Below are 26,983 nucleotides of genomic sequence, written 5' to 3' on the forward strand. Positions count from 1 at the left end.
TGAGTGGGGCTGAGAGACTTCAGAGAAGTGTGACTAGCCCAAGGTCACCCAGCAGCTGCATGTGGAGGAGCGGAGACGCGAACCCGGTTCACCAGATTACGAGTCTACCGCTCTTAACCACTACACCACACACAAACATCTGCACTTATCTTGCTTGTAAATGGTTCTTCCTTGTAAATGGGTCTTGACTCAAGGAAGGGAAGGGTGTTTGGTTGGGCTGGGTTGTTGTTGTTTGCATGGATCAAGGCCTCAGGACTGTGAAAAGACCCAGCCCTTCTGAAATACCAGGACAGGACAATAACACAAGCGGAGACCACCAGGCACCCTTTCCTAGAAGTGTGAGGTCTGAAGAAGCAGAAGTAATAAAGTGTTTCGCAATGCAAATAATATGCTGGAGACGAGCTCATTTGCTTTGCTCCACCCATATTCCATTCCTATCAGCTATGGGCAGTGATAATAAATCCTTGGGTGCCATTCTGGGGCTTCATTGGCAAGGACCTTGAAGGCTAGGCAGTGAACACCATGCGGGTTTTAATGCTTTTCCCCATAAGTCTCTTTTTCTGGATCCAAGGTAAGAGGAACAGTTGAAACGGATTTGATTATTTTTAATGAATCTGGTATTTGATATTTGTCAAAGATTTCTTGTTGGTCTTGATTTCTCTGAAAGACTATTCCAGTGCTAACTGTTATCATGTGAGGAGTCATATAGATTTTTCTCCCTATATCTAGATGCCAGAGGGGACGTTGTGGTGCTGACTCAGTCTCCAGAATCACTCTCCTTATCCATTGGAGATACGGTTACAATTAAATGTCAGACCGTTCTCAACATCGATGATGATATCAACTGGTACCAGCAGAAACCAGAACAACCTCCGAAACTCCTCATCGCCGAAGAGCATAAACGCCAAAGTGGGGTTCCGGATCGGTTTAGTAGCAGTGGCTACGATACAGATTTCACCTTCACCATTAGTAACTTTGAAGCTGATGATGCTGGAGATTATTACTGCCAGCAAAGCGACCGCTTTCCTCTCCACAGTGATTCAAAGCAATACATAAACCCTTCCTCAGAAGCTTGCATCTGATGTATCGGCCACTTGTTAGGCAGGGGGCAGGTAGGCTCTTCTTAGCTCTGTCGGGTGCGAATGAACCACAAAACTCTCTGAACAGTAACTTCTCCGGATGTCCTGGCAGCCAACGAGGCATAAATCCCTTGAACAGCCTTGCCCGCCCCGCGTTCTACCTTAAAACATTTCACAGGGCATTTGTGAACTTTTGAGAAGAGCACTGTTCTCACACCAAGGATCGCTGCCTGAGAGCATGCACACATGAAACAATGTACCCAGGTTAATACATTGGCAGGGTTTTAAGATTACTGGTAATTTTATTATGATTCCAATGGTTAAAACTTTACAATGGACATGTAGTACATTGATACACAGTGGAACCAAAGAAGTCAATCTGTTTAGTCTTGTTCTTGTTTTTTATTGCTGTTTGTTTTATTCTTATTATTGTTGGGAAATTAATAAAATGTTATGAAAGAAAGAGAGAGAGAGAGCATGCACACATGAGCCAATGCATTTTTATTTTCATTTTTAAAAAGTTAATTGTCCAGCTCAGTTTCAAGCATGTGTTGCACTCACCCCAATCTCTGAGCAGGGAGAGACTCCAGGAGTGTCAGCGCTAACTTCCAGGTTTGGTTTCCTTGGAATGAAGGTCAAACAGGAATGCTGTGCTGTTATGACATTGATACATACCATCTCAATATCCATGAGAGGTGCGAGATGCCAGGGATCTCAGGCGCGCATTACCCAGGGTGTGTGTTATCTTTTGAACACATGAGGCACAGCAGAGACTGTGGTGTCTTTATCATATATGGTTTATTTACACCCGAGCCTTCAAGGAAGAGAATCCCAGCATTAGATGCCAAGAAGGTCATTTGCTCTCTCATAAGCACAGCAGGCTTGGGTCTGCAAGCAGAGAAATGACCGCTCCCCTCATTAAACGGGGGGCGCCCTTTGCATGGACGCGCGCAGCCCCTGGACCCGGTGCGGCTCCATCAGCAGAGGCTTGGCTTCGCCTTCCCCCAGGTGGGATACCTGGAGGTCTCCGCCTACCTCAGTCAGTTGTCCAATCCTGCCTGGGGGAAGCGTTGCCAAGGAGACCAGGCCAAGTAGGGGAGGAATTACCTGCCCACACAATAGAGGGAGGATCTTACCTGGGAATCCTCAGTTGGCTCCAGAGCTTCTCCCACCCTACCCACCCTCAGTTAAGTCTTATTTTGCAGGTTAACCTTTTCTTCACAGGTATGCGGGTGTTGCTACATCAAGGTCGCTGTTGAAGGGCCGGAAAGGAATTCCCCTGCATTGGCAGGTTTTGCCTTTCCCGTAGCAAAACGTCACAACTTTGTGGTATCAGGCCTTGGGTGGAATCCTTTAGCCTATCTTCCTGAATGGGGGGAGGGGGCGTGCAGCGGTGACCCACGCCCCCTTCCTCTTTGCAGCGGTGATACCAGGGTTCCCCGTTAAAGGGGTTTCTGAAGGGAGGCTTTGACCGTACGCCGAGAGGTCGTCATTGCTCTCCACTGCGACGGCGGTGTAACGGGGGCAGTTATCTCTGCTTGAACATATGTTCTCCAGAGCTGGCCTATCCCCCCCCCCCCACACACACTGGATAACCCTGATGTTCCCTAGATCCCCGGGGAGGGATAACCCCCCAGTGCCTGAGCCAAGGTCTACCCACATCTGAAATATAATAAAGTTGTGGCCAATTTAATCCCATAGCACATTGTCTTGAGTCGTTATTTCACATGGGGGAGCGCCCAGGGTTTGGGGGACTCCGCCTGTCCACGCAATGAGCCATGGTCTCTGTGTCTTTGTCCCAGCCAGCCCAAATAGTGTTTTCTTCCTCCACCTTCTCCTTGCTAACACTGTAAAAATTAACTCTTCCCAGCCTACGTTGTCCAAAACTGAAATCCCAAACCCTTCTTGGCCCTGCCCACTAACACACAGCTGGAGGAGGAGGCCTCACCCCTCCTTGCCTGTCAGTCTTCACCCTCTTGATAGCTTTTTTGATTAATGTTCCTTCAATAGCCTTTGTTCCTCCAATGACCCACACTCAGCTAGCTCTGACAAGCTGGCCTGACTCATTAGCATAAGATGGATCCAGGGGTTTCTATGCGTGGCACAGTTTAGTCAAACCTTAATTCATTCTAACTTTGGCTAAATCCAAGAATCATAGGTGACTTGCGCCCACAAACTCGCACCCAAACCTATCACAGTACATGGTTTTACAGAGAACCTTGTTATGTACTGAAGTTCTCACCCTGGACCAGCAGGGGGATACTGTAGATAGTTCAGGTCCACATATGCAAATAAGGGATCGAAAGTGATGTTCAGTGATTGGATAGTTACAGAAAGTTGTTACAGTTACGTTCTACTGGAGCTCTATATAAGCAGGCTGGCTAAACCCTTCAGTTCAGTTCTGACCTGTGAATAAACAAGAGCTGTTTGGAGAATCGCTGTGTCATCTGATATGTTCACCCACAACTTAACAAACCTCATTTCTAGGATGAAGTGGCCTCCAGGCAGGTGATGGGGAGGTCAAGCCTATTTCCTCCTTATGGAAGCACCATTGGCGATTCTCTCTATGGCAACACATTCGCACTCAACCGACTCTTTAGATATGTAAATAAGGTGTCTAACAGACTGCCCATTGACATAACAAAGAAACTGTATAAGCTCGGAGTGTTGTAAGCCAAAAATGGCTTATCTCCTGAGTTTATGCCAATAAAAACCCAGAACTTGAGGAGTTAGGAGTCCAACGTTTATTGCAACGCAATAGGTTACAGTTGAATTGTTTCGCAAAACTGCAACCTCGCCTGATGGTTCTGGCAGTGGTATTTACTGTATAAAATTTCAAACAAAGGGTTTCAATTTTCACCAATCTTGTACATCATCACCTCAAAGTTGTTGAGCAAAATAAAATACATTTTACAGCTATTTCCCCCACGCCCCCATAAATTGCCAAAACCATCGATTCCAATATGGGTTGCCGTACAACCGGATTTCCCCAGACGTTTCAGCAATTTCTGCCTGGATGCTATTTCTGATAGCTGAATCCTGGGTATGTCCAGGAAATTCCAGAAAATTCCAGAAAATTCCAGAAAATTATCAAGTTTGGAGGCTTTGGCTGTTTCAAGTAGAGACCACACTAAGGGCTTGGATATATAATATATTTTTGAATAATGTTTATTGGATTTTGTTGTACCCGTAGCACACGAGAACAGTAGAAAATAACCCCCCCCCACACACACAAAGGTACCATAATATGAAAAACTTGTGGGGGCCACTAGGTGGCGCATCGGAAGATGGCTGACAATAACATCTCTCCAACCCACACGAGGTAATTTGGAGGCTATGATGGGGGTAATTAGCCTCCTTAACCCCCCCCCGCATTGTGGGGGGGACAGCCCTTGCCTGCTGTGCCCTATACCACCCCCGAATTTGTGGGGGTGGGGGCACTAGGCACAAAGCCCTCCTGTGGGATTCCGGCACTCCTGGACGCTGTCCCTGATCCATGCTGCTAGTTGCAAGCATCTTCAAAAGAAACAATTTGGACGAGATAAATTGCACATGCTTCAAGGAAAAAGGGGGAGTAAAGACTGCTGACAGAAGAGATCTCTGATAACAAGACAAGAATAAAATATGAGAAGATACGTCAAGATACTGTACGACAAATGACTGAGAGGGGAGGGGGGAAAACTTGCCTTCCCTTTTTTAATGTGATTTAACAAGAATCCCCTCCCCTAATGAGTCAGAAATGTCGTTTTAAGGACTTAAGCTGTGGATTTAAGGCTGTGTGGAGATAAACTTTCGAACCAAAGCAATGTTTCAAGATGAAGCTGGAAAGCTAAGAGTTTTGGAATGACGCAGTTAAAAATGCCGTCGCCATTTTGGGAGGCATTGTTGGAGCTCTTGGGTCTGGGAGGAGAAAGAGAGAAATAGAGTTGTTTACATATCATGGATCAACTCCTCGGTGGGACTTAAGAGCGACAAATGCCAAATTTATGATGGAAAGAGCTATGTTATCTATGAAGGAGATATATGGAAACCATCTGGACTTAGTGGAGGAAGGGGAAATCCACACAGGATTATTATTTTGCTTATTGGCTTAAGGAGACTAACAGAAGAGATCGTAAAGGAAAAATAGAAATTATAAGAACAAGATATGATGTGGAAACACCAAGATAAGACTGGATAGAATTATGAACTTTGTCTGGACTGATTGGGACTGATTTGGACACTAACGCAGTAATAAGTAGATGATCTGAATCCCCCTTTGGATCTTGAAGTACGGGTTCCCCCAACAAAATTTAAAAATTTGGCTTTGTAATTTGGAGTTTATGCGATGTGATTTAATTTGATGTGATTGGCCAGTTAATAATATTTTTTTTAAAAAAAGAAAAACTTGTGATGAATGTCTCTTTTTCTTCTAGAAGAAGAAGAAGAGTTTGGATTTGATATCCCGCCTTTCACTTCCCTTCAGGAGTCTCAAAGCGGCTAACATTCTCATTTACTTTTAACATTTAACATTCTACTTTTTCACTCTGCCCCCTCTATTTTTACATACATGTTTATGAGATCAGGATGAAATGCAGGTGATCAAGGCTGAAAATGACATTTCAAGGGAGGAAAAATGTATATCGTCATGGAGGAAGGAGTAGTGATCAATTTTATGATTGCCAGATTAATGAAGTTTGCCAGTGATTTCTGAATTGTTTTATCATTGTTATTGGCATATGAAATAAAGGTAAAGGTACCCCTGCCCGTACGGGCCAGTCTTGCCAGACTCTGGGGTTGTGCGCCCATCTCACTCAAGAGGCCAGGGGCCAGCGCTGTCCGGAGACACTTCCGGGTCACGTGGCCAGCGTGACATCGCTGCTCTGGCCAGAGCCAGAGCCAGAGCCGCACACGGAAACGCCGTTTACCTTCCCGCTGGTAAGCGGTCCCTATTTATCTACTTGCACCCGGAGGTGCTTTCGAACTGCTAGGTTGGCAGGCGCTGGGACCGAGCAGCGGGAGCGCACCCCGCCGCAGGGATTCGAACCGCCGACCTTTCGATCGGCAAGTCCTAGGCGCTGAGGCTTTAACCCACAGCGCCACCTGCGTCCCTGGCATATGAAATAAACAACACCTTATGGCAAAGAAAGCGTCTAGTTTTTCCTTTCCTTTTAGGGCAGTGATAAGATATATAAGATGCTGTTATATTCTGAAACACACCCTGTGGATAATTTAAAATAATTGTGGGAACATGAACATGGAGATTGAAGACTCTTCCTCATCATCTGTGTGGGACAAACCACCATTTTGTTCTTTCAAAAGAAACCAGCAAGAAACAAGGAACCTAAAATTGATTCATAAATGATTCAGATTTGGATCATAAATAAACTTGGATTGCCTCTTTATATATAATTTAAAAGGTCAGAAAACAGGAAATTATTTATGCAGAAACAGGAGCTGAAAACAATCTCTATGTAATATTTACTTTCTGGAATGACTGAACTATTTGTTAATTTGAGAGAGCAAATCTTTGCATTAATTGGCTGCTTGGGTTCCTCCTGCTCCATGAGCTGGAACTTCCACCACAGATGGCATTTCTGCCTTGAAACACAATCCTCACAAGAAGTGACAGTCACCCCTTGCAACCCCACTATTCATTTGCATATATTTCCATCCCTGGCACTTGATAACTCTCCCAGTTTTACCCCTGTCATTCTGAAGCCGGGCTGCCTGGTGGCAATATTATCTGAGAGACCAGAGAAAAAGTTTTATAAAAGGCATCATCATGTTACAGATTTGTTTCATGTGACTCATCTTGAGTTTCTTTGAGGGTAAGTCATAAGCGGTGTGTGGTTCTGTCTGAGTTTCTCAGACCAATGTTGTGGATTTTACAGCGCGCTTTTTGTTCCTCTCCTTTCAGGATCCAGGGGACAGATTGTCATCACTCAAACACCAGCTTCCATACAGGCAAGTCCTGGAGACAGAGTCACCATCGAGTGCCAAGCTTCCTCTTCCATGAGTGATGATATGGCCTTATATCAGTTTAAACCAGGACAGAAACCCAAGCTACTTATTCATGATGCTACGAGCCGTTTTGATGGGACCCCAGATCGCTTCAGTGGTACCTACAGTAACACTGACTTCTCCTTCACTATCAACGGTGTCCATGCCGAGGATGAAGCAGACTATTTCTGTGGCCAAGACTACAGCACTCCTCTCCACAGTGATACACTTCAGTACAAAAACCAGCTCGGCAGCCTAAGACAGAAGGAAGAAATGGAAGTTTGTGTCTTGCATCAGCACCCACCTTTCAGCTTGCAGAATGGGAGCAGGTGGGATGGAGATGGGAACTGGGCTGAGGGTCATGGGCATCTGTAGGTCAACCAACAGAAGGGCAGCTTGGACATGACCTTCTCTGAGGCAAGCCAGAGCCACCACTGTGAGGGAACAGGAGAAAGAAAACTGGACACCAACGTCTGTGGAGCAGCTCAATCCGAGATGGCTCCTGACCTGAAGACTCTCCTTCCCCAAAGTTTTTAGGTCGCTGTTTCCTCCTGGCATTCTGGGCCACATCGTGTACAGAAATAGACCAATCCCATACGACTGAGTTGAAAGAGGTCATGGCTTCAAGTTCTCTTCAGACTTCAGAAATGCTTCCAAATCATCATTATCCCTTTTCTGAGCATGGACAGATTGAAGTCCACTGATGAGATTCTCCTCATTGGCATGGGATGAAGTCCCCATCCTCTCCCATCGCTGACGTGCGATGATGCTTTAGTCCTGTCTGTGTGAAACAGCAGGATGTTTATTTAGGTTCTTTGTATATTGTTGCAAGTATCACTTCACTTTCAAAAAATAAAACCATTACACACACACACACAGACACACACTTCCTACTAACTGGCTAGAAACCCAGATTGCTGGTACTTTTGAGATTTGCAGCTGACTCTTCAAGCACATGTCACAGGAATCCCCCGTGACAAACGGTTCAGACTGCTGCATTTTTGCACCACCTTTGCGGGTGGCAAAGCAGCTGTCAGGTTTTGAACTGTTGCCCAGCCATTGTCACAGATTGGGTTGGGGAAGAGTTTAGGTTCAGTTCATGCCGAAAGATGATTCTGCATTGCAGTTCTCCAGCCCAAAAATGTATACCAGGGGTCAGCAAACTTTTTCAGCAGGGGGCTGGTCCACTATCCCTCAGACCTTGTGGGGGGCCGGATTACATTTTTTGGGGGGAAATGAACAAATTCCTATGCCCCACAAATAACCCAGAGATGTGTTTTAAATAAAAGGACACATTCTACTCATGTAAGAACACGCTGATTCCTGGACCGTTTGTGGGCCGGATTTAGAAGGCGCCTGGCCTCTGGCCTTAGTTTGCCTACCCATGATGTATACAAAGGTGCATGTATTATGAGAAAATGTGAATTAAATGTGAGGATGACGTACATTGCATTGTTGTTTAGTCGTGTCCGACTCTTCGTGACCCCATGAACCAGAGCATGCCACGCACTCCTGTCTTCGTACATTGCATTACATTATTCAAAGCTATACAGTGGTGCCTCGGGTTATAAATACCTCGGGTTACAAGCACTTCAGGTTACAGACTCCGCTAACCTGGAAGTAGTACCTTGGGTTAAGAATTTTACCTCAGGATGAGAACAGAAATAGTGTGCCAGCAGTGCGGCAGCAGCAGGAGACCCCATTAGCTAAATTGGTACCCCAGGTTAAGAATGGTTTCAGGTTAAGAACGGACCTCCGGAACAAATTAAGTATGTAACCAGAGGTACCACTGTATTTATAATGAGAAATTAGCACAAAAGTCTGGTGAATTTTCATGAGGATTAAAAGGGGAAAAAAGAAGCTTCACCAATTGGAGAAGTTTGGCAAACTGAATTCAAGAAGGAAAAATAGGGAAACAGCGAAAAGCAAAATCAATAGAACCATCATCACCATGGCTTCATATTGCCACATTTGCACAAAATTCCTACAGTCCCATAAGCTCATAAATTAAGTGCCATTTTGTAGGGCTATCAAAGATGGTTTCTTCATCTCTCTCTCTCTCTCTCTCTCTCTCTCTCTCTCACACACACACACACACACACACACACTGCTCTCTCCATTCTCCAACCATGCCTATTCCTCTGCACTTCTTCCATACCTGACCAAACCCCTCTCTCTTGTGAGAGCCATGTGGCTGAGCTGGAGAAACCAACTCAAACCTCCTCACAAGCTGAGTTTCTCAGGGAGATTGGTGCATCTGGAACAACTTGGGGTAGTTTAGGCATTGGGTAGGCATAGTTTAATCCCAATCCCAAATAAGTTAATCCCAAAGAAGGGCAGTGCCAAAGAATGCTCCAACTACCGCACAAATATCAACAACCTCAGATATGCAGATGACACAACCTTGATGGCAGAAAGTGAGGAGGAATTAAAGAACCTTTTAATGAGTGTGAAAGAGGAGAGCGCAAAATATGGTCTGAAGCTCAACATCAAAAAAACAAAGACCATGGCAACTGGTCCCATCATCTCCTGGCAAATAGAAGGGGAAGAAATGGAGGCAGTGAGAGATTTTACTTACTTGGGCTCCATGATCATGCAGATGGTGACAGCAGCCATGAAATTAAAAGACGCCTGCTCCTTGGGAGAAAGCAATGGCAAACCTAGACAACCTAGACAACATATTAAAAAGCAGAGACATCACCTTGCCAACAAAGGTCCGTATAGTCAAAGCTATGGTTTTCCCAGTAGTGATGTATGGAAGTGAAAGCTGGACCATAAAGAAGGCTGATCGCCGAAGAATTGATGCTTTTGAATTATGGTGCTGGAGGAGACTCTTGAGAGTCCCATGGACTGCAAAAAGATCAAACCTATCAATTCTTAAGGAAATCAGCCCTGAGTGCTCACTGGAAGGACTGATCGTGAAGCTGGGGCTCCAATACTTTGGCCACCTCATGAGAAGAGAAGACTCCCTGGAAAAGACCCTGATGTTGGGAAAGATTGAGGGCACAAGGAGAAGGGGATGACAGAGGATGAGATGGTTGGATAGTGTCCTTGAGGCTACCAGCATGAGTTTGAGCAGACTGCGGGAGGCAGTGGAAGACAGAAGTGCCTGGCGTGCTCTGGTCCATGGGGTCACGAAGAGTCGGACACAACTAAATGACTAAACAACAACAAAAGGCATAGTTTTGGACAGAGAGGAGGTCGTAGCCTCTGCCTGCCCCTCTGGAAAGTGGGATATCCTATTAAAGGGATCCAGGTGAGATGCTTCTGTCTGGACGCCCAGGTGGGCACTAGGTCCACCACACTCTCCAAGTACAACCCAGAAGTCTTACGACTCTTTGATGTAGGTAAAGAACTCCTTCTCTTCCAGTTGACCCCATATTAGGCACTAAACCTCTTACATCTGTAGTCAATAAAGTTGTGGCCTGATTTGACCCAAAATCGAACTTGTCATGCTTTGTTATTTGTGGTTTAAGACAGTCCATCGGATGGGGGGCGCCTGGGCGCGCAGTGAGGAAACCAACAAATGCCTATAACTTTTTAATGCTTTGGCAAAATCGATTAAAAATCTCAAGCATAGTAAAACCTTCTAAGAGAACGACTCTTTACATTAATTGGCTCCCAGGTGTTTCTCCTGATTTGTGAGCTGGAACCATGACCTGAAGATGGCATCGTTTCCGTTGCCATTTTGGCGGGTGGCAAAGCAGTTGCCAGTTTCTGAACTGACACTCAGCCATTGCCACAGGTCCGCATGGCATGATATCACCAGCTCTTGACAAAACTCCCATAGTTTAATGTTATATCAGCCCAAGACATTTTGGCACGTGAGGCGAACCACAAAGTGGCGCCCCCTCTGCTTGCTCTAGCTTTGTTGTTGTTGTTTGTTGTTTAGTCGTTTAGTCGTGTCCGACTCTTCGTGACCCCATGGACCAGAGAACGCCAGGCACCTCTGCTCTAGCTTTAGGGACATGCTACTGTTGCTGTGAACCAATGCATGATTCTAAAGTAAGTAAATACCATTTTTAAACTTACTTTACAAGTTCTTGCCCAATCCTTTGTGAAGTGGGAGAAGAAAGGTAGAGCCAACTTACTTCAAAACAAGGTTTTGCAGCCTAATTCCTGTACTTTTAATTTTGCTGCCGTGGGTGGGATTTTGAAACTGTGTTCAATCCACACACAGGGGCACCTGGAGGGGCAAATTGCAATTTTTGTATCCTCTTCTTCCCATTAAAACCCATCCCACAGAAAGCCACTAAGGGGTTCATGTACCTGGGGGTATGGGGCTGGTTGGCTTTCCTGAGATCTGAGTTTGGTTTCTGTTTACTATCCTAACCAATATTTTCTCCAAAAGTGTTTCAGTATAAAGATATAAAAGATAATATCTTTATCTTTTATGTTGCAGAGTGCAATTTTTCTCTGTTCTGCTGTTCTTTTACGTTTGCTTCAGTGAACTCAGGATTATCTCTTGATTTCTAATTCAGAGAGCCAGAAGATGGGATATTTTTCACCCGGAAAACTGGAGCACAAAATCTCTTCCTATTATTATCTTTATTTTTGGAAAGATCAAACTACTGTGGTACCTCAGGTTACATACGCTTCAAGTTACAGACTCCGCTAACCCAGAAATAGTACCTCAGGTTAAGAACTTTGCTTCAGGATGAGAACACAAATCGTGTTACAGACTTCGCTAACCTGGAAGTAGTACCTCGGGTTAAGAATTTTACCTCAGGATAAGAACAGAAATCGTGTGCCAGCGGCGCAGCAGCTGCGGGAGGCCCCATTAGCTAAAGTGGTGCTTCAGGTTAAGAACAGTTTCAGGTTAAGTACGGACCTCCGGAACTAATTAAGTACTTAACCTGAGGTACCACTGTATCTTACAATTCAGGATGGGAGAACTTCTTGTGAATTGTTCTCCTTCAGATTACTGCACATCTTCCTGAACGTCCTTCTGCTTCGTGACCTGGAACTCCATCCACAAGCGTTTCTTCTGCCTTGAAGCACAACCATGAAGCAACACTTATCCCTTGCACCCCTTCTCTTCATTTGCATAGATTTCCATGCTGAACACTTAATAACTCCTCCACAGTTGCCCCCTTCATTACGAAGCTGGACTGCCTGGTGGTGAAACCATCTGGGACACTGGAGAAAGAGTTTCATAAACAGCAGCATCATGTTACAGATTCCTTTGATTTGGCTCATCTTGTGTTTCTTGGATGGTAAGGGAGGTGTTGTTCTGTCCGAGTTTCTTTCTCTCTCTCTCTCTCTCTCTCTCTAGATAGATAGATAGATAGATAGATAGATTTTGACATATAAATCATAAAATGTACCACAAAACTTATCTCTTATACAATCTTTTTAGACTTCCATCAGCACCTCTGATGATCCACCGTTTTAACCACTTCTTATGCATTTCTTAACTTTATATTGCCTTTACATCTCTTAACAGATCACCCTCCCCCTTCTCCATTTTTGCTATACTTCCAATAATACACCTCACAAAACGTCTTGCAAACCTACAAACGTCGTCTGATCTTCACAAATACTTTTCAAGTAGTCCGTAAATTTACTCCAGTCTCCCATGAATTTCTGGTCCCGCCGGTTTCGAATCCTTCCTGTTAGTTTATCTAGTTCTGCATAGTCCATTAACTTCATTCTCCATTCTTCAATCATCGGTAATTCTACTTGCTTCCATTTTTGGGCCAGTAATATTCTCGCTGCTGTTACTGCATATAAAAAGAGCTTACATTCCTTGTTCTGTCCGAGTTTCTCAGGCAAATGTTGTGGACTCACCCGTGTGCTTTATTCCTTTCCTTCCAGAATCCAGGGGGCAGATTCTCATCACTCAGACACCAGCTTCTATACAGGCAAGTCCTGGGGACACAGTCACCATGCACTGCAAAGCTTCCTCTTCTGTCACTAAATATACAGCCTTGTATCAGTTTAAATCAGGACAGAAACCCAAGCTACTGATTTATGATGCTACAAACCGTTTTGAAGGGACCCCAGATCGCTTTAGTGGCAGCTACGGCACCACTGACTTCTCGTTCACTATCAACGGCGTCCACATCGAGGATGAAGCAGACTATTACTGTGGACAACGCCAAAGCTTACCTTTACACAGTGATACACTTCAGTACAAAAACCAGCTCAGTAGTCTCAGATACCAAAAAGAGACAGCAGTCGGTGTTTTGCAGCAGCAGCAGCACTTAGTAGCAGAACATCTGCTTTGCAGTCAGAAGGTTGCAGATTAGATGCCTGGCATCTTCAGGTCCAAACCCTCCAACAATTCACCGATGAAAATAGGGACATCTTAAGGAAAAGCTTGGGCTCCATGATCACTGCAGATGGTGACAGCAGTCACGAAATGAAAAGACACCTGCTTCTTGGGAGAAAAGCAATGACAAACCTAGACAGAATCTTAAAAAGCAGAGACATCACCTTGCCAACAAAGCTCCGTATAGTTAAAGCTATGGTTTTCCCAGTAGTGATGTATGGAAGTGAGAGCTGGACCATAAAGAAGGCTGGTCGCTGAAGAATTGATGCTTCTGAATTCTGGTGCTGGAGGAGACTCTTGAGAGTCCCATGGACTGCCAGAAGATCAAACCTCTCCATTCTGAAGGAAATCAGCCCTGAGTGCTCACTGGAAGGACAGATCCTGAAGCTGAGGCTCCAATACTTTGGCCACCTCATGAGAAAAGAAGACTCCCTGGAAAAGACCCTGATGATGGGAAAGATGGAGGGCCAAGGAGAAGGGGATGACAGAGGACGAGATGGTTGGACAGTGTTCTCAAAGCTACCAGCATGAGTTTGACCAAACTGCGGGATGCAGTGGAAGACAGGAGTGCCTGGCGTGCTCTGGTCCAGGGGGTCACGAAGAGTTGGACACGACTAAACGACTAAACAACAACAAATATAATGAGTTAAAGAAAATATTTGAAAATACTTTTGTCAAAAAACCAGGAACATTCTTACTGGGTATTGTGGGTGAAGAGATATCAGTTAGAGCTAAGAAACTGTTTATGTATGCAACAACTGCAACAAGAACTCTTTTAGCCCCAAAATGGAAGGAACAAGAAATTCCAACGAAAGAAGAGTGGCAGATGAAGATGATGGACTTTGCGAGATTGGCAAAGCTGAGTGAGAAATCCGAAACCAATGAGATCAAGCATTCCAAAAAGACGGGAGTAAATTTATACAATACTTGAAGGATCATTGTAAACATTTAAAAACACTGGCAGGTTGTAAGAAGATTTGTAATGTTAACTATACTTAGCTTTCTATCTTTATTTAAAATTTTGATGTATCAAATGAGAGAATGTAAATTGGAAAATGCACAAATGCTATGATATAGAGGTTAACTTTGAAAACCATGAGGCAGGAGGGAGGGGAATCAATAGGCTCTTAAGAGCGGTGAATAATGATGATGTGATTAAATGTTATAAAATGGAAAATGAATAAAAATATTATTTTTAAAAAGGGAGGCATAGATGGCTCATTCCTCCCATTGCCTATTTCTCTAAGCATGGTGCTGCATATTATTGGCATGGTCACATGACCTGGGTGATGTCTTGTGCCCAAACATGGGGTTGGGTGTGATTCTGAGCCAAAACTCTGTGGGGTCCACAACCCTATCTCATCCTCTTATTTATTTTTTCACACATTGGGCTAGCATGTTCCCAAGCATTCTCCTACAAGTGGGGCTATCTGATTTGGGGTGTCCCAAAACAAAACACCCCTAGTTCTTGACTTCCCATCTAGGGCTCCCAGAGATTTAAAAAGCGTTGTGCAAAACCAACACTTTTGCACAATACAATGACGGAAAATACAATATTCTCTTTGAGAAGAAAAATTGTGAATCTCAAAAGGGACAATCTCTCCCCAAAAGAAGATATATGAGATCCTCTTATTGTGGACTACAGGGACATAGTGACAGTAGTTCCTTATTAAGTTTACTGGCCGAGCTCATTTTCAAACCTTAAAGGAAGTAAGGAACTTGGAATAAGTAACCTACCGTATTTTTCCGTGTATAAGATACCCCCATGTATAAGACGACCCCTATTTTTTTGAGCCCAAAATTAAGAAATAAATATTTTAAACATTCTGTGTATAAGACCATCCCCAATTTTAAACTTAAAAAATTGGGGGGGGGGGAAATATAGTATTATACACGGGAAAATACAGTACTTTGTCCTTGTAATGTATAGAGATAGAGAGCAGAGAGCAGTATCTTATTTGCATAGCCCAGAAATCTTTCAAGAGAACAGCTGTGGGGGTGGGGGTGGGGAATCAGCAAATGCAGTTAAAATTAAACTTTAAAAAAAATTATTTATTTTTGCTTGTTAAAGAGGGGGCAGGTAGAGAACAGCAGACTCTTCTTAGCTCTGTCACATATGAGTGAACCACAAAACTCTCTGAACAATAACTTCTCAGGATGTCATGGCAAGCACAGATTACTTGAGCACTGCAATGGCTTTTAAATATTTCACTGGTGAAAATAGGGACGCTTGTGAACTTTTGATAAGGGCACTGTTTGCACGCCAAGGATCGCCACCTTAGATGGCGCACGCATTCACGTGCTTCAAAAAATAAATAAAATTAAAAGAGCCAACTCAATCTTATGCACATTTACTCAGACCTCAGTCTCACAATTTGATGGGATACCAATAGAAAACAGTCATTTGCAAACTAATCAGGCTCCCTCCTGGATAATTTCAAATTAAAACGAGTGCAGCTTACAGGATGCATATATTTCTAAGGATTTCTTTCCCTGCTTATCATCCCAGCTGAAAGAAAAATAGGGGAAAATGTACTTGGTATATATACTTAATTTCGCACCTTACGGTGTAGCAGCTTGCAAGACCATCTTTAATACTGGGAATTTTAAAAAGATATTGTTTTTATAGAACTAATGCATTTTTATTCTAAGGCTGTGTCCTTATACAGACTTACCTGAGAGTACAGTTCTCTGTATGTCCATACAAATATACCAGACAGCTAAATCATACAAGATGCATATCATATTCTCCAAGTAGGCAAGTAAGTTTAGATTATTATTTTTTAAAAGTGTGTATATTTTATTTCCCCCACTGCCATTGGTGTGCATTTTTCAGGGAAGACTATTTTCTTCCATGCCACGAGTATTTCTGGAAATTTTACATCTGTTGGCCAAGCCCAGTGGTAAAGATTATGACTCCAAAGTGTACAGTTATTGTGCATGTTTGCAAGTTTCCTTCCATCGAAGTATACCTAGATGGTATCAGGCCAACATAAATCAGCCTAATACTCTCCGTGTTCCTTCGCGATACAATCAGTTGCAGAGTACTCAAAACCCATGCAAAGTTGATAACGTAAAACTGTGAGCTAAGCCTCAGAACAAGACCCTAAGAGCTAAGACCCTACCCGCCCGCGGAATGTCTTGCCAGAGTGGTGCATGCTCTAGTTATCTCCCGCTTGGACTACTGCAATGCGCTCTATGTGGGGCTACCTTTGAAGGTGACCCAGAAACTGCAATTAATCCAGAATGCGGCAGCTAGACTGGTGACTGTGTAGCACCCTGCTTGTGGTTAACGCTTAGCTGGAATGAAATATTCAACGCAGCAATAGAGAAATTAAAATAATAATTTATTTGTCAGACAAATAAATGAGAGGCTCAGTGGTATATGGTTACCAAGCTCTGGCCTGGCCTCTTGCCATCCTGGCCAGCACTTATATTCCCTTAATCCAGCCCCCTTTGCTCCTCCTGTGGCTGCCTCTGTCCAATCAGCCTGGTTGAAATTCCTATTGGCTGTTTGGTAGAACCAATCACAAAAGATACACCCACAAAAGATACACCCACTTCCTTGCCCTTATAAGGGAGACAAAGAGCTATATATGTGACAAATAAGTAATAATATATCTTACATGGAATCTTAATTACCAGCTCACCTCTTGCCCTCCTTGCCCTATTGCCTTCTAAAACAAATGTTTAATCTTACATTTTTATGTTCAACAGATGTCAAGGATCTTGAGTTCACATCAACATTGAAAGATTTCCTTCATTTAAGGTTTCTAAACAAATGCCTGACAACTATATATCAAGAGTGCTTGGATGGCGTCTTCTGTCTAGCAGGGGGGCTAGACTGGTGGCTGACTTAATTTCAGGATAAATACAACTCTTACAACCATATGAAATAAGAATCTAGCATTCCTTAAATCCTTTGCATAATTACATTTAAGCCAATATATTTAAGCTAATATATTTCATTCACTTATCATAGGTAGCCTTTTAAAAGAATAAAGCCTTTGTAAAGTAAAAAGGAACTCAGTAAAAAACAGCTTTTAAAAAGAAGCCTCTTCAGTTTACACCCCTCCTTTCACCCCTCCTTTCCAGCCTCAAAATAAAATAGAAAGAAGCTTCTTCTCCAGCCAAGCCAGTTGCCTTTTTTTCACTGCTCTTGGCCTTTCAACCTTAGAAAGAAGATCTGGCTCATTTTACTGGGAGGCACATTGGTATTATTTTACTATTTACCCATTCTTAATTGTGTTTTTTCAGCCTTGGGGCAGCATATGTAATTCTCCCTTTTTATGACTTTGAGAATTGTTTTTCTACTATAAATCAATGGGGCCCCCTTGTCTTAGGAGAAAAACCTCTTGCCAAGGTTCTTTCTGCCTGGCATGAAACATTTGAAAATCTAAGCCCATTTAATTTAGGAACCTGATCAAGATATAAGCCAATATAAGTCTTGATTAAAAATGCAGTCTATATTCAGATGCCACAACTGGGAGTGGCCGCCGGGACCACATAACACCGGTTCTGAGAGATCTGCATTGGCTCCCAGTACGTTTCTGAGCACAATTCAAAGTGTTGGTGCTGACCTTTAAAGCCTTAAACGGCCTTAGTCCTGTATACCTGAAGGAGCGTCTCCACCCCCATCATTCAGCCCAGACACTGAGTTCCAGCGCCGAGGGCCTTCTGGTGGTTCCCTCATTGCGAGAAGTGAGGTTACAGGGAACCAGACAGAGGGCCTTCTCGGTAGTGGCGCCCGCCCTGTGGAACACCCTCCCTTCAGATGTGAAGGAAATAAGCAGCTGTCCTATCTTTAATAGACATCTGAAGGCAGCACTGTTCAGGGAAGTTTTTAATATTTAACGCTGTACTGTTTTTAACACTTGATTGGGAGCCGCCCAGAGTGGCTGGGGAAACTCAGCCAGATGGGCGGGGTATAAATAATAAATTATTATTATTATTAACAAGAGAACCATAACAGACAATTGAAGACTAAGCTGAAGAAGATCATGAAAGGAAGTCAACTATGTCATGTGCTGTTGATGAAATGAATCCATGCAGGGACACTCACGCTCATCTCTCTCATACAGACACACGTCAGATACTCACAAAGGCCTAGTTTGGGTAGCAAGTTAAAATTTGGTTTGGTATTCCAAGAACAAGCCATGAGTTCATAAGCTCACCCCATTCTCTCTCCTTCAGCATAGCTGTGAGGAGGGATTGGAAAATTTGACTTCCGTTTTAACTAATCGCATTTGCACTTTTATATTCAAACCGAGACAAACTGTGGCGAGTCTTAATTATGGTTCATAATAATAATAATTTATTATTTGTACACCGCCCATCTGTCTGGGTTTCCCCAGCCACTCTGGGTGGCTTCCAACAAAGATGGAAAATATATTAAAATGTCACACATTAAAAACAGGGCTGCCTTCAGATGTCTTCTAAATGTCAAGTAGTTGTTTATCTCTTTGACATCTGATGGGAGGACGTTCCACAGGGTGGGTGCCACCACCAAGAAGACCCACTGCCTGGTTCCCTGTAGCTTTGCTTCTTGCAATGAGGGAACCGCCAGAAGGCCCTCAGCGCTGGACCTCAGTGTCCGGGCAGAACGATGGAGGTGAAGACGCTCCTTCAGATATACTGGGCTGAGGCCGTTTAGGGCTTTAAAGGTCAGCACCAACACTTTGAATTCTGCTCGGAAACGTACTGGGAGCCAATGTAGGTCTTTCAAGACCAGTGTTATGTGGTCCCGGCAGCCGCCCCCAGTCACCAGTCTAGCTGCTGCAAACCAAAATTAAAGCAGCAAACCATGGTTTATAAAGTTGGCTTGTTTTCCTACAGTTTAGGCAAGCCACAGTTTAGGATTCAGACATAACAATATACTGCAGTTCATTAAAAATGGAAGTGAAATCTTACAATCTCTTCCTCGCAGGTGTGCAAGAGGAGAATTGCATGTGCCTCAGGTTTAAAGCTTGGTTTAATCCTAGGTAGATCTAGGGCCTACTTGGTGTCTGCTCCCAAATGTGCTTAGACTACAACTCCCATCATCCCTAGCTAGTTGGACCAGTGAATGGGAATGATGGGAGTTGTAGTCCAACCAAATCTGGGGACCCAAGGTAGGCTTAGAGTGTATTTAGCGACAGCAGTTTACAGCCTCTCTGACCTTTGGCAAAAAAAAAATAAAGTCCATTCTCGTCATATTTCTTAAAATCTTTTATCATGGATGTACGTAGGAAAGTCCTAATGAGAATTTTGGCCATCATAATAAAGAACAAGGTGCAGTCCTATTCATGTGTATTCAGAAGTAAATCCCATGAATTGCAGTGAGATTTCTCCCAGGTAGCCATGTTTAGTTTTGCAGCCTAACTGGAGAAAATAGATGGGGTTTTTTTTGTTAAAGCGCGTTCTCCTTCATGGAGAGCACGTGTTGCGGTGGGGTCTGACAGGCCACCCCTCTGTTGCTGGGCGGGTTAGTATGGATGACCATCCACAGTGATTGGGCAGTTGGGTTACTGGGCAAATTTTGGTCTTGCCATTTAGGGGGATGGACCAAAGGTTATAAAATCAAGTCACGCAGCACTGACTGGGCTCTTTTGCTGCGTGCATCAGATCACCCTCCCACCCTCCCTAATCTGGGGCTATTGCGTTGACTTTGCTATGGGTGTGATGGGGTCGTCTGCTTTTGGGGCAGGGGCGCCTGGTAGGAATTTTGTCCATTTGGCTGATTGGCTGGTGCCATTTGGTTTTTGCCTACTGCGTAGTAAATCGTCACAGCTTGTAAGGTTGCAGTTAGTAAAGGTAAAGGGAGACCTGACCATTAGGTCCAGTCGTGACCGACTCTGGGGTTGCGGCACTCATCTTACTTTACTGGCCGAGGGAGCCGGCGTACAGCTTCCAGGTCATGTGGCCAGCATGACTAAGCCGCTTCTGGCGAACCAGAGCAGCACACGGAAACACCATTTACCTTCCCGCCGGAGCGGTACCTATTTATCTACTTGCACTTTGACGTGCTTTCGAACTGCTAGGTTGGCAGGAGCAGGGACCGAGCAACGGGAGCTCACCCCATCGCGGGGATTCGAACCGCCGACCTTCTGATCGGCAAGTCCTAGGCTCTGTGGTTTAACCCACAGAGCCACCCACATCCCAAGGTTGCGGTTAGGCATTGGTTAAAAATTGGTTGGTGGAGGGGTAAGGGTTGGCGGTGCCTGCCCCTCCAAATGCTGCTGCAGAAAGGGAATTCCGTTAAAGGAATCCAGGGGCTTGCCATTCTTTCGTCCGTACCCCTGAATGGGGCTTGGGCTGCGCAAACCCCTGGGAGCATCCGGGGAGAGGTGAGGGTCTGGTGCCGGGCTCCATGCTCCCCCCAATATTGTTTTCCCTTACTGGCTTTCACTGGAATCTGGAAGTCAGTTCTGTCCCTGGATGTGGACAGAAAGTCAGAACCAATGCCTAAGCAACCACTCACATTTATGTATTTTAATAAAGTTATGGCCAAAATTATGGCCAAAACCTTAAACAAAAATTATGTGTGAATTGTGAATTATTTAGGAGTGGCTTGAGGGAACCTCGACACGCAAAAGACAAGGCAAGACCATCTTGTAGTCAGTTCAGCTGGTCCTGTGCCTAGTGCCTCATTTTTTGGTGCTCTGCAATGCTCTAAGGAGCAAATACTCTAAGTTCTGGTTTGCATAGCATTTTTTGAAAGCTTTCCTCCAGCGGTCACAGCTGAAAGAAACTTGGTCTTTTTTGTCAAGGGAGCAGGTCTTGCTAAAGCACTGTGTTACACTTTCGGTGCCGGGACCAAGCTAGAAGTGAAACGTAAGTCTGATTTTTCCGCTGCTGCTTTGGGGTCCTGAGTGTGGGAAGTCTATGTTTTTACTGTCATTTTTGATCAGTGTTGGAAAGCAGTGAGGCGAACCCTCTATGCATTATGGGGAACGGATAACAGTGTATTGCAGTGGAATTTAGAGTTGCTCGGGCAGTGAAAAATGTCAGCATGTGGGGCAAATCCATGGGGCAAAAGCTGTGTTTCACTCTCAGCGATGGGACCAAGGGGAAAAAAAGAGTGTGCTTTAGGTTGTTTTCTCCCCCATCCGCCAACATCTTGGTGCTCTGCATGAAAATGATGTCAGCGGAATTTCTAGCCAAAGTTGAGGAGAAGATTAGAATGACTTCTGTAATAGGACTGAGTTGGTATGAACTTGAGAAAGCTCATACTCCACCTGACTCAGTTGGAGGAGCTTGAGCCTCTTGATCTCAGGTTGGTGGGTCTGAGCCCCACATTGGGCAAAAGATCCCTGCTTTGCATGGGGTTGGTCTAGATGACCCTCGTGGTCTCTTCCAACTCTACCAACTCTTCTAAGTCTATGATTCTACGAGTAGGAGTAGGAGTAGGAGAAGACCACAGACTCTACAGCGATACATTAATTTGCGAATCAGGTATTTCCAGGGAATGTCATGTTTGCCCAGAGTTAACTCTGATCACTGGTGCACTAAGGAAAAGAAGTAAAATTAATAATAATAATAATAATAATAATAATAATAATAATAATAATAATTTATTTATTTATACCCCGCCCATCTGGCTGGGTTTCCCCAGCCACTCTGGGCGGCTTCCAACAGAACACCAAAATACAATAACCTATTAAAAACTTCCCTAAACAGGGCAGCCTTCAGATGTGTTCTAAAAGTTGGATAGTTGTTTATTTCCTTGACATCTGGTGGGAGGGAGTTCCCCAGGGCAGGTGCCACTACCGAGAAGGCCCTCTGCCTGGTTCCCTGTAACTTGGCATCTCGCAGCGAGGGAACGGCCAGAAGGCCCTCGGTGCTGGACCTCAGATAAAAATTGTAAACCGGTGAAGTTCTTTTCAAAGGGTACAAAGTGGACCTCTTATCCCTGTGGAGTCAGATATATCAACCTGACATCACAGTAATTTGAAAATGCACGTTGCAACAGGTAAAACGTGTAAGTCCTTCAAGGAGCTGAGGACAAAAGTGGTCAGAGTTAAACCCATTGTAAGTTTAGACAGTGTTGCGTCATGTGTGCGTTTACCTTGCAGGAAAAGGCCCTGTCTTTTGTGGGACGGGGATTGTTTCGCAACAGCTTCAAATCAGCTTTAATTGTGCAGATTTTGCTGGGATATGTTTGGAACCCTTTGTGGGTTTACTTTTCAGTTCAATGGCATTTGCTTCCAGGTAGGTGAGCTTAAGACTGCCACCTAAGTGAAGAAATTAGACGCCGTTTTTTCTCTGTTCAACGACTACACTTTGAAGGCACTCAGTTTGTTGTGAGACTGGTACCTTGCTTCCAGATTTCTAGGAGCGAAACCATTTTCCTTACTCGTAAAAACTTTGAAATCTTCCCTTCAGTGGCCACAGTTGGGAGGGACTTGGGTTTTTGCTGAGGGCATGAGCAATGGCAAACCACTGTGGTTCACTTTTGGTGGCGGGACCAAGTTAGAAATCAAGCGTAAGTTTGTTTTCTCTCTCTGTTGCTTTGGGGTACAGTGTGTCGGAAATCTATATTTTCATTTTTGTTGAGTGTTGGCGAGTTTCTGGGCATTGGGAGAAAAACTACACAAGCTGGGGAACAGACGATTATGACAGAAAACTGAGGTAGGGTTTGGGATTGTATTTTTTTCCCTAACTGAAGCTGCTAAGAGCTTTGTTGGGTGGTCAGTAAAAAATGTGCGGGAAATGCTGCGATTCACTCTCAGCAATGGGACCAAACGGGAGATAAAAGAGGGTTCATTTTATTGTTCCCTTGTGTCACCTCTGCCTCTTTCCCCGTCCGGAGCTCTGCATGAAATTGATGCTAGCAGAATTTCTAGCCAAAGCTGCAGTAAAGATGGGAATAACACCTCTAACTGGTGTAATTTGGTATAAACTAAGTGATATCCAATGGAGAGCCAATTTAAAGAAACAGTTTAAAGGTTTTCAGAATGTAGGGGTTTGTCCCAGAAGCTAAATTGGGTTGCCTCTAGACAAACCAATAACAGTTCAGACTCACTGTTTTAAAAAAACTGCTAATTGTTGAAAACTTGGTGAAGAAAGCAGATCACAGACAGAGAAGGGCAGAAAAAAGAACTGAATATTCAGTTGAAACAAATTTCCCCTTTCTGCACTTTACCAGGTTTTTACACTGGGTGTTCAGCAGTTGCTAATAAAAACATGTATCCTTCATAGAAAGTGCTTTATTTGAAATAAATTACAGTGGGGAGGGAAGGTGGTTTTTTTGCACTATCAAGCGCTTGGAAACCAGTCCAGTTCATTTCAGGGGAATTTATTTCAATGTAAATTGGCACAATTTGGAATATTTTGGTACCCTTAAGTCCCAGTGGTGGTAAAAATTAGGTAACTCCTGGCTTGACTGCATAGAACCAAACCTGCCAGCATATGTAAACTTTTTTTTGGGGGGGGGGGGAATTCAGTTAAACCTGCATAGGATTGGGTTGTATGGCACCACTGGGTATCCATTTAGCACATATTCATCTGAATGAATGGAAAGAAATCCCATGGGAGCAGTGAACCTTGATTTTGCACTTGATAAAGTAGCAAGAACACAACAGATGATTTCTGGACTCGTTAATTTGAGAATACATTAATTTGAAAATGCAGGTATTTCTAGGTGGGATCCTATTTGTCTGTAGTTAAGTCTAGCATTGTAACTAAGATGCTAGAAATACTCTATCATTGATTTTCACAGGGATTTTAGTCTGACTGTTCTGCAAAAACCTATGTTAAAAACAGATATAGATATAGCTCTATAGACTACCGTAATTGGAGGACCTTTGCCCAAATGGCACAGTAAAGCCCTTCCCCCCCCTCTTTTGGCTGTGGCGTACCATGCATATTGATGGTGCTGTGCAAATATATGGATTGATCAACAAATACATTGATAAATCAAAATCTGTTCTATCATAGATAAGTCAAGTGGAACCTAAAAAAATAATAATAAGCAGGCGTTTTGTCAATGTGCTCTGTCAAAGGCAACTGGGATTGAAGATGCTATTAATTTATAGCAGAGACAGAATTCTGCAACAAGGAAAGTTAGGGGGGAAAGAAGAGTGAAATTTCAAGGCTATTTTCAAAGTGAATATAGTATTTATTTTGTCCCTACCAATCTGATGGTGCAATACTTTGCACAGATCAGTTACAGTAAGTAAAATGAAATGTATGTCCTTTATGAAACTTAAAGCACAAACTGATAATTGTTAAGCCCACTGAATGCTTAGCACATGCTTAATTATTTGCCATTGAAATTAATAGGGGGACTTCATATTTTACTGGTTTGGGCCATTGTTAGTTACTTGGGCATTTCTGAAGTAATCAAGAAAGGAGAAACAATGTAAAATATGGTAAAAACGTAAGTTTTAAGATGGAATATAGAATTTAACTCTCCTATGTGATTCAAGTATTGGTGCTTAGCGAATGGTTTAAACATCACGTTTCATTTATAGGATATAAAATGTAAGAACCATGTATGAAGATGTAAAGAAATATCTGCACTTACACTCTAGCCAAATTTATAACAATGCACCACACACCAATTATCCAAGCCAAAGTAATGCAGAATATTTCTAATTTTGCAGCTTTCCACGAGCTCAAATTCTCTATCCCAGCCAGAGGACAGGGCTCGAATGCCCTTTGCAGCACCCAGATGTAAATATTGGCCCCGTGGAGTCTTTTCTCCAGTTTTTACTTTACTCAGTAAAGACTGAAAGATACGACTAGGAAAACGTTCACTTTAAAAATGTGTTGAACTATTTCTTTTACAACGACACCTGCCAAACTTTAGATCAGTTCTCTGCACTGCGTCTTGTCTGAGGGTCTGCTGAGCCCAAATTTTACTTTCCTGCAGTACAAACACTGTCACGAACACTGTAGGATTTTGAATTTCTATGGTTTTCAGAACAACTGTGTCCATGTTTGCGCGGCAATGAGACATTCTCAATTCAGCAGGGTTCACTTCCAGATAAGGGGACGTAGGGTTGCGGCTTGAAGTCTTTTCTGTACCTTTAACAGCTGTTTAATCTGCAGACGTCATCAGCAAGAATAAAAGCATTATATCTCCAATCAGTTTCAGAATGTTGGGCTGCTCCTAAATAATAATAATAATAATAATAATAATAATAATAATAATAATAATAATAATTTATTTATACCCCACCCATCTGGCTGGGCATCCCCAGACCTCTGGGTGGCCTCCAACCAAATATTAAAATACAGTAATACATCAAACATTAAAAGCTTCCCTGAACAGGGCTGCCTTAAGATGTCTTCTGAATGTCCGGTAGTTGTTTATCGCTTTGACATCTGATGGAAGGGCGTTCCACAGGGCGGGTGCCACTACCAAGAAGGCCCTCTGCCTGGTTCCCTGTAACTTGGCTTCTCACAGTGAGGGAACCGCCAGAAGGCCCTCGGAGCTGGACCTCAGGTTTGGGTAGAATGATGGGGGGTGGAGACGCTAAAGGTGTGGGGGAAGCAATAATAATATTGATGATGATGATGATGATGATGATGGCAAATCTGAGCCTGAATGCTATTTGCATTTCTGGTCTGATCAAGGTAGCCACTAGGGGGTGTCATGAAACAGCAGCAAATACTTCACTTATTTATTTGGAAGGTGAAGAAGTAGAGGGGAAACTTGTGGATTTTCGTTGCCTCAGGCACTTGGTACCTTCACAGTTTTTTTGGGCAGCGGCGCCATTTGCAGCAAAATGTTTTGAACTAGCACTGTGGTCTTTCACTGGCCCTCTGGTACACCTGAATGATGCAATATTCCGTGTTCTTGTTTGTTTACGCAGGAAGAGAAGATTCCACCCCATCGGCAATCATTTTCCCACCTTCGCCGGAGCAACTTAAAACGGATTCAGCCACTGCCGTGTGCCTGGTCAGCACGTTCTACCCAAGCAGCCTGACTGTGGTCTGGAAAGTGGACGGCACTCCAGTCACTGAGGGCGTCCAAACCAGCCCCCCAGCGTCGGATACAGACAACACCTATAAGCTGAGCAGCACTCTGACGCTCCCTACATCAGATTTCTTCACCAACGAATTATACAGTTGTGAAGTGACGCACAAAACATTGTCCAGTCCTCTTGTGAAGAGTTTTAAGAGGTCTGAGTGTTCCGGATAGGCCCCTTTATAAAGCCGGCTCTTCTTTTACTGGTCATTTATAGTCATTCCCCTGTTTACCACCCCTATCAGAAATCCCCCTAGTATTATGACTGTAGGAAATATCTCATATTGCATGTCCTTTCTCTGCAGTCTGTTACTTCTTCCACATCCTTTTCTCTCTTACTGATATCACATTAACCTTGGGAAATAATATAAATGCAGAAATAAACGCATTATCTTGAAAAGCGTGGTGTCTCCCTCCGCTTCTTGTTTTCAAGGTCGCAATCAATGGAAATCAAGCAAAATCAGATGAATTATAATACTTGATGGGGTGGTGGGTTGAGGGGAGAGGGCAGGTCGCTGCTTGCTATCGATCCTAAGGCATAATGAATCAACCGTAAGGAATCAATATGACGGAAACCGTAGGCATGGTTGGTAAAAGGTCTTAAAACATCCACCTGCTCTGAAAGGACTTTTCAAGGCCCAGCAAAAATATGGCGTCCTATGGTCACTACATTCCTTTATCCACTGAACGGGT

The 26,983-nt window shown here is 43.7% G+C and overlaps 1 protein-coding gene across 6 annotated transcripts; it reads left to right on the top strand.

Moving 5' to 3' along the window:
* Window positions 1–456: 456 nt before the first annotated feature.
* On the top strand, window positions 457–26,692 carry CD8B (CD8 subunit beta). Of its 6 annotated transcripts, none has more exons than XM_083709907.1 (4): window positions 457–571; window positions 730–1,030; window positions 21,113–21,147; window positions 26,136–26,692. In XM_083709907.1, the coding sequence occupies exons 1-4, from the start codon at window positions 523–525 to the stop codon at window positions 26,462–26,464; spliced, it is 714 nt and encodes a 237-aa protein (XP_083566033.1). In that variant the 5' UTR covers window positions 457–522; the 3' UTR covers window positions 26,465–26,692. The 6 variants fall into 6 exon arrangements, with proteins under 6 accessions (XP_083566033.1, XP_083566035.1, XP_083566034.1 ...); XM_083709909.1 differs by lacking the exon at window positions 21,113–21,147 and adding an exon at window positions 22,763–22,798 and having other exon boundaries at window positions 730–1,029; XM_083709908.1 differs by having other exon boundaries at window positions 730–1,027; window positions 21,110–21,147.
* The last annotated feature ends 291 nt before the right edge of the window (window positions 26,693–26,983 follow it).

Source organism: Podarcis gaigeae (assembly GCF_964106915.1).
Source record: "Podarcis gaigeae genome assembly, chromosome: 13".
Lineage (NCBI taxonomy): Eukaryota > Metazoa > Chordata > Lepidosauria > Squamata > Lacertidae > Podarcis > Podarcis gaigeae.

Coding starts and splice junctions, on each gene's coding strand:
- CD8B (XM_083709907.1), top strand. CDS start 523: ATGCGGGTTTTAATGCTTTTCCCCATAAGTCTCTTTTTCTGGATCCAA. Junction 572..729: donor TCTCTTTTTCTGGATCCAAG/GTAAGAGGAACA, acceptor CCCTATATCTAG/ATGCCAGAGGGGACGTTGTG. Junction 1,031..21,112: donor CAAAGCGACCGCTTTCCTCT/CCACAGTGATTC, acceptor AGCACTGTGTTA/CACTTTCGGTGCCGGGACCA.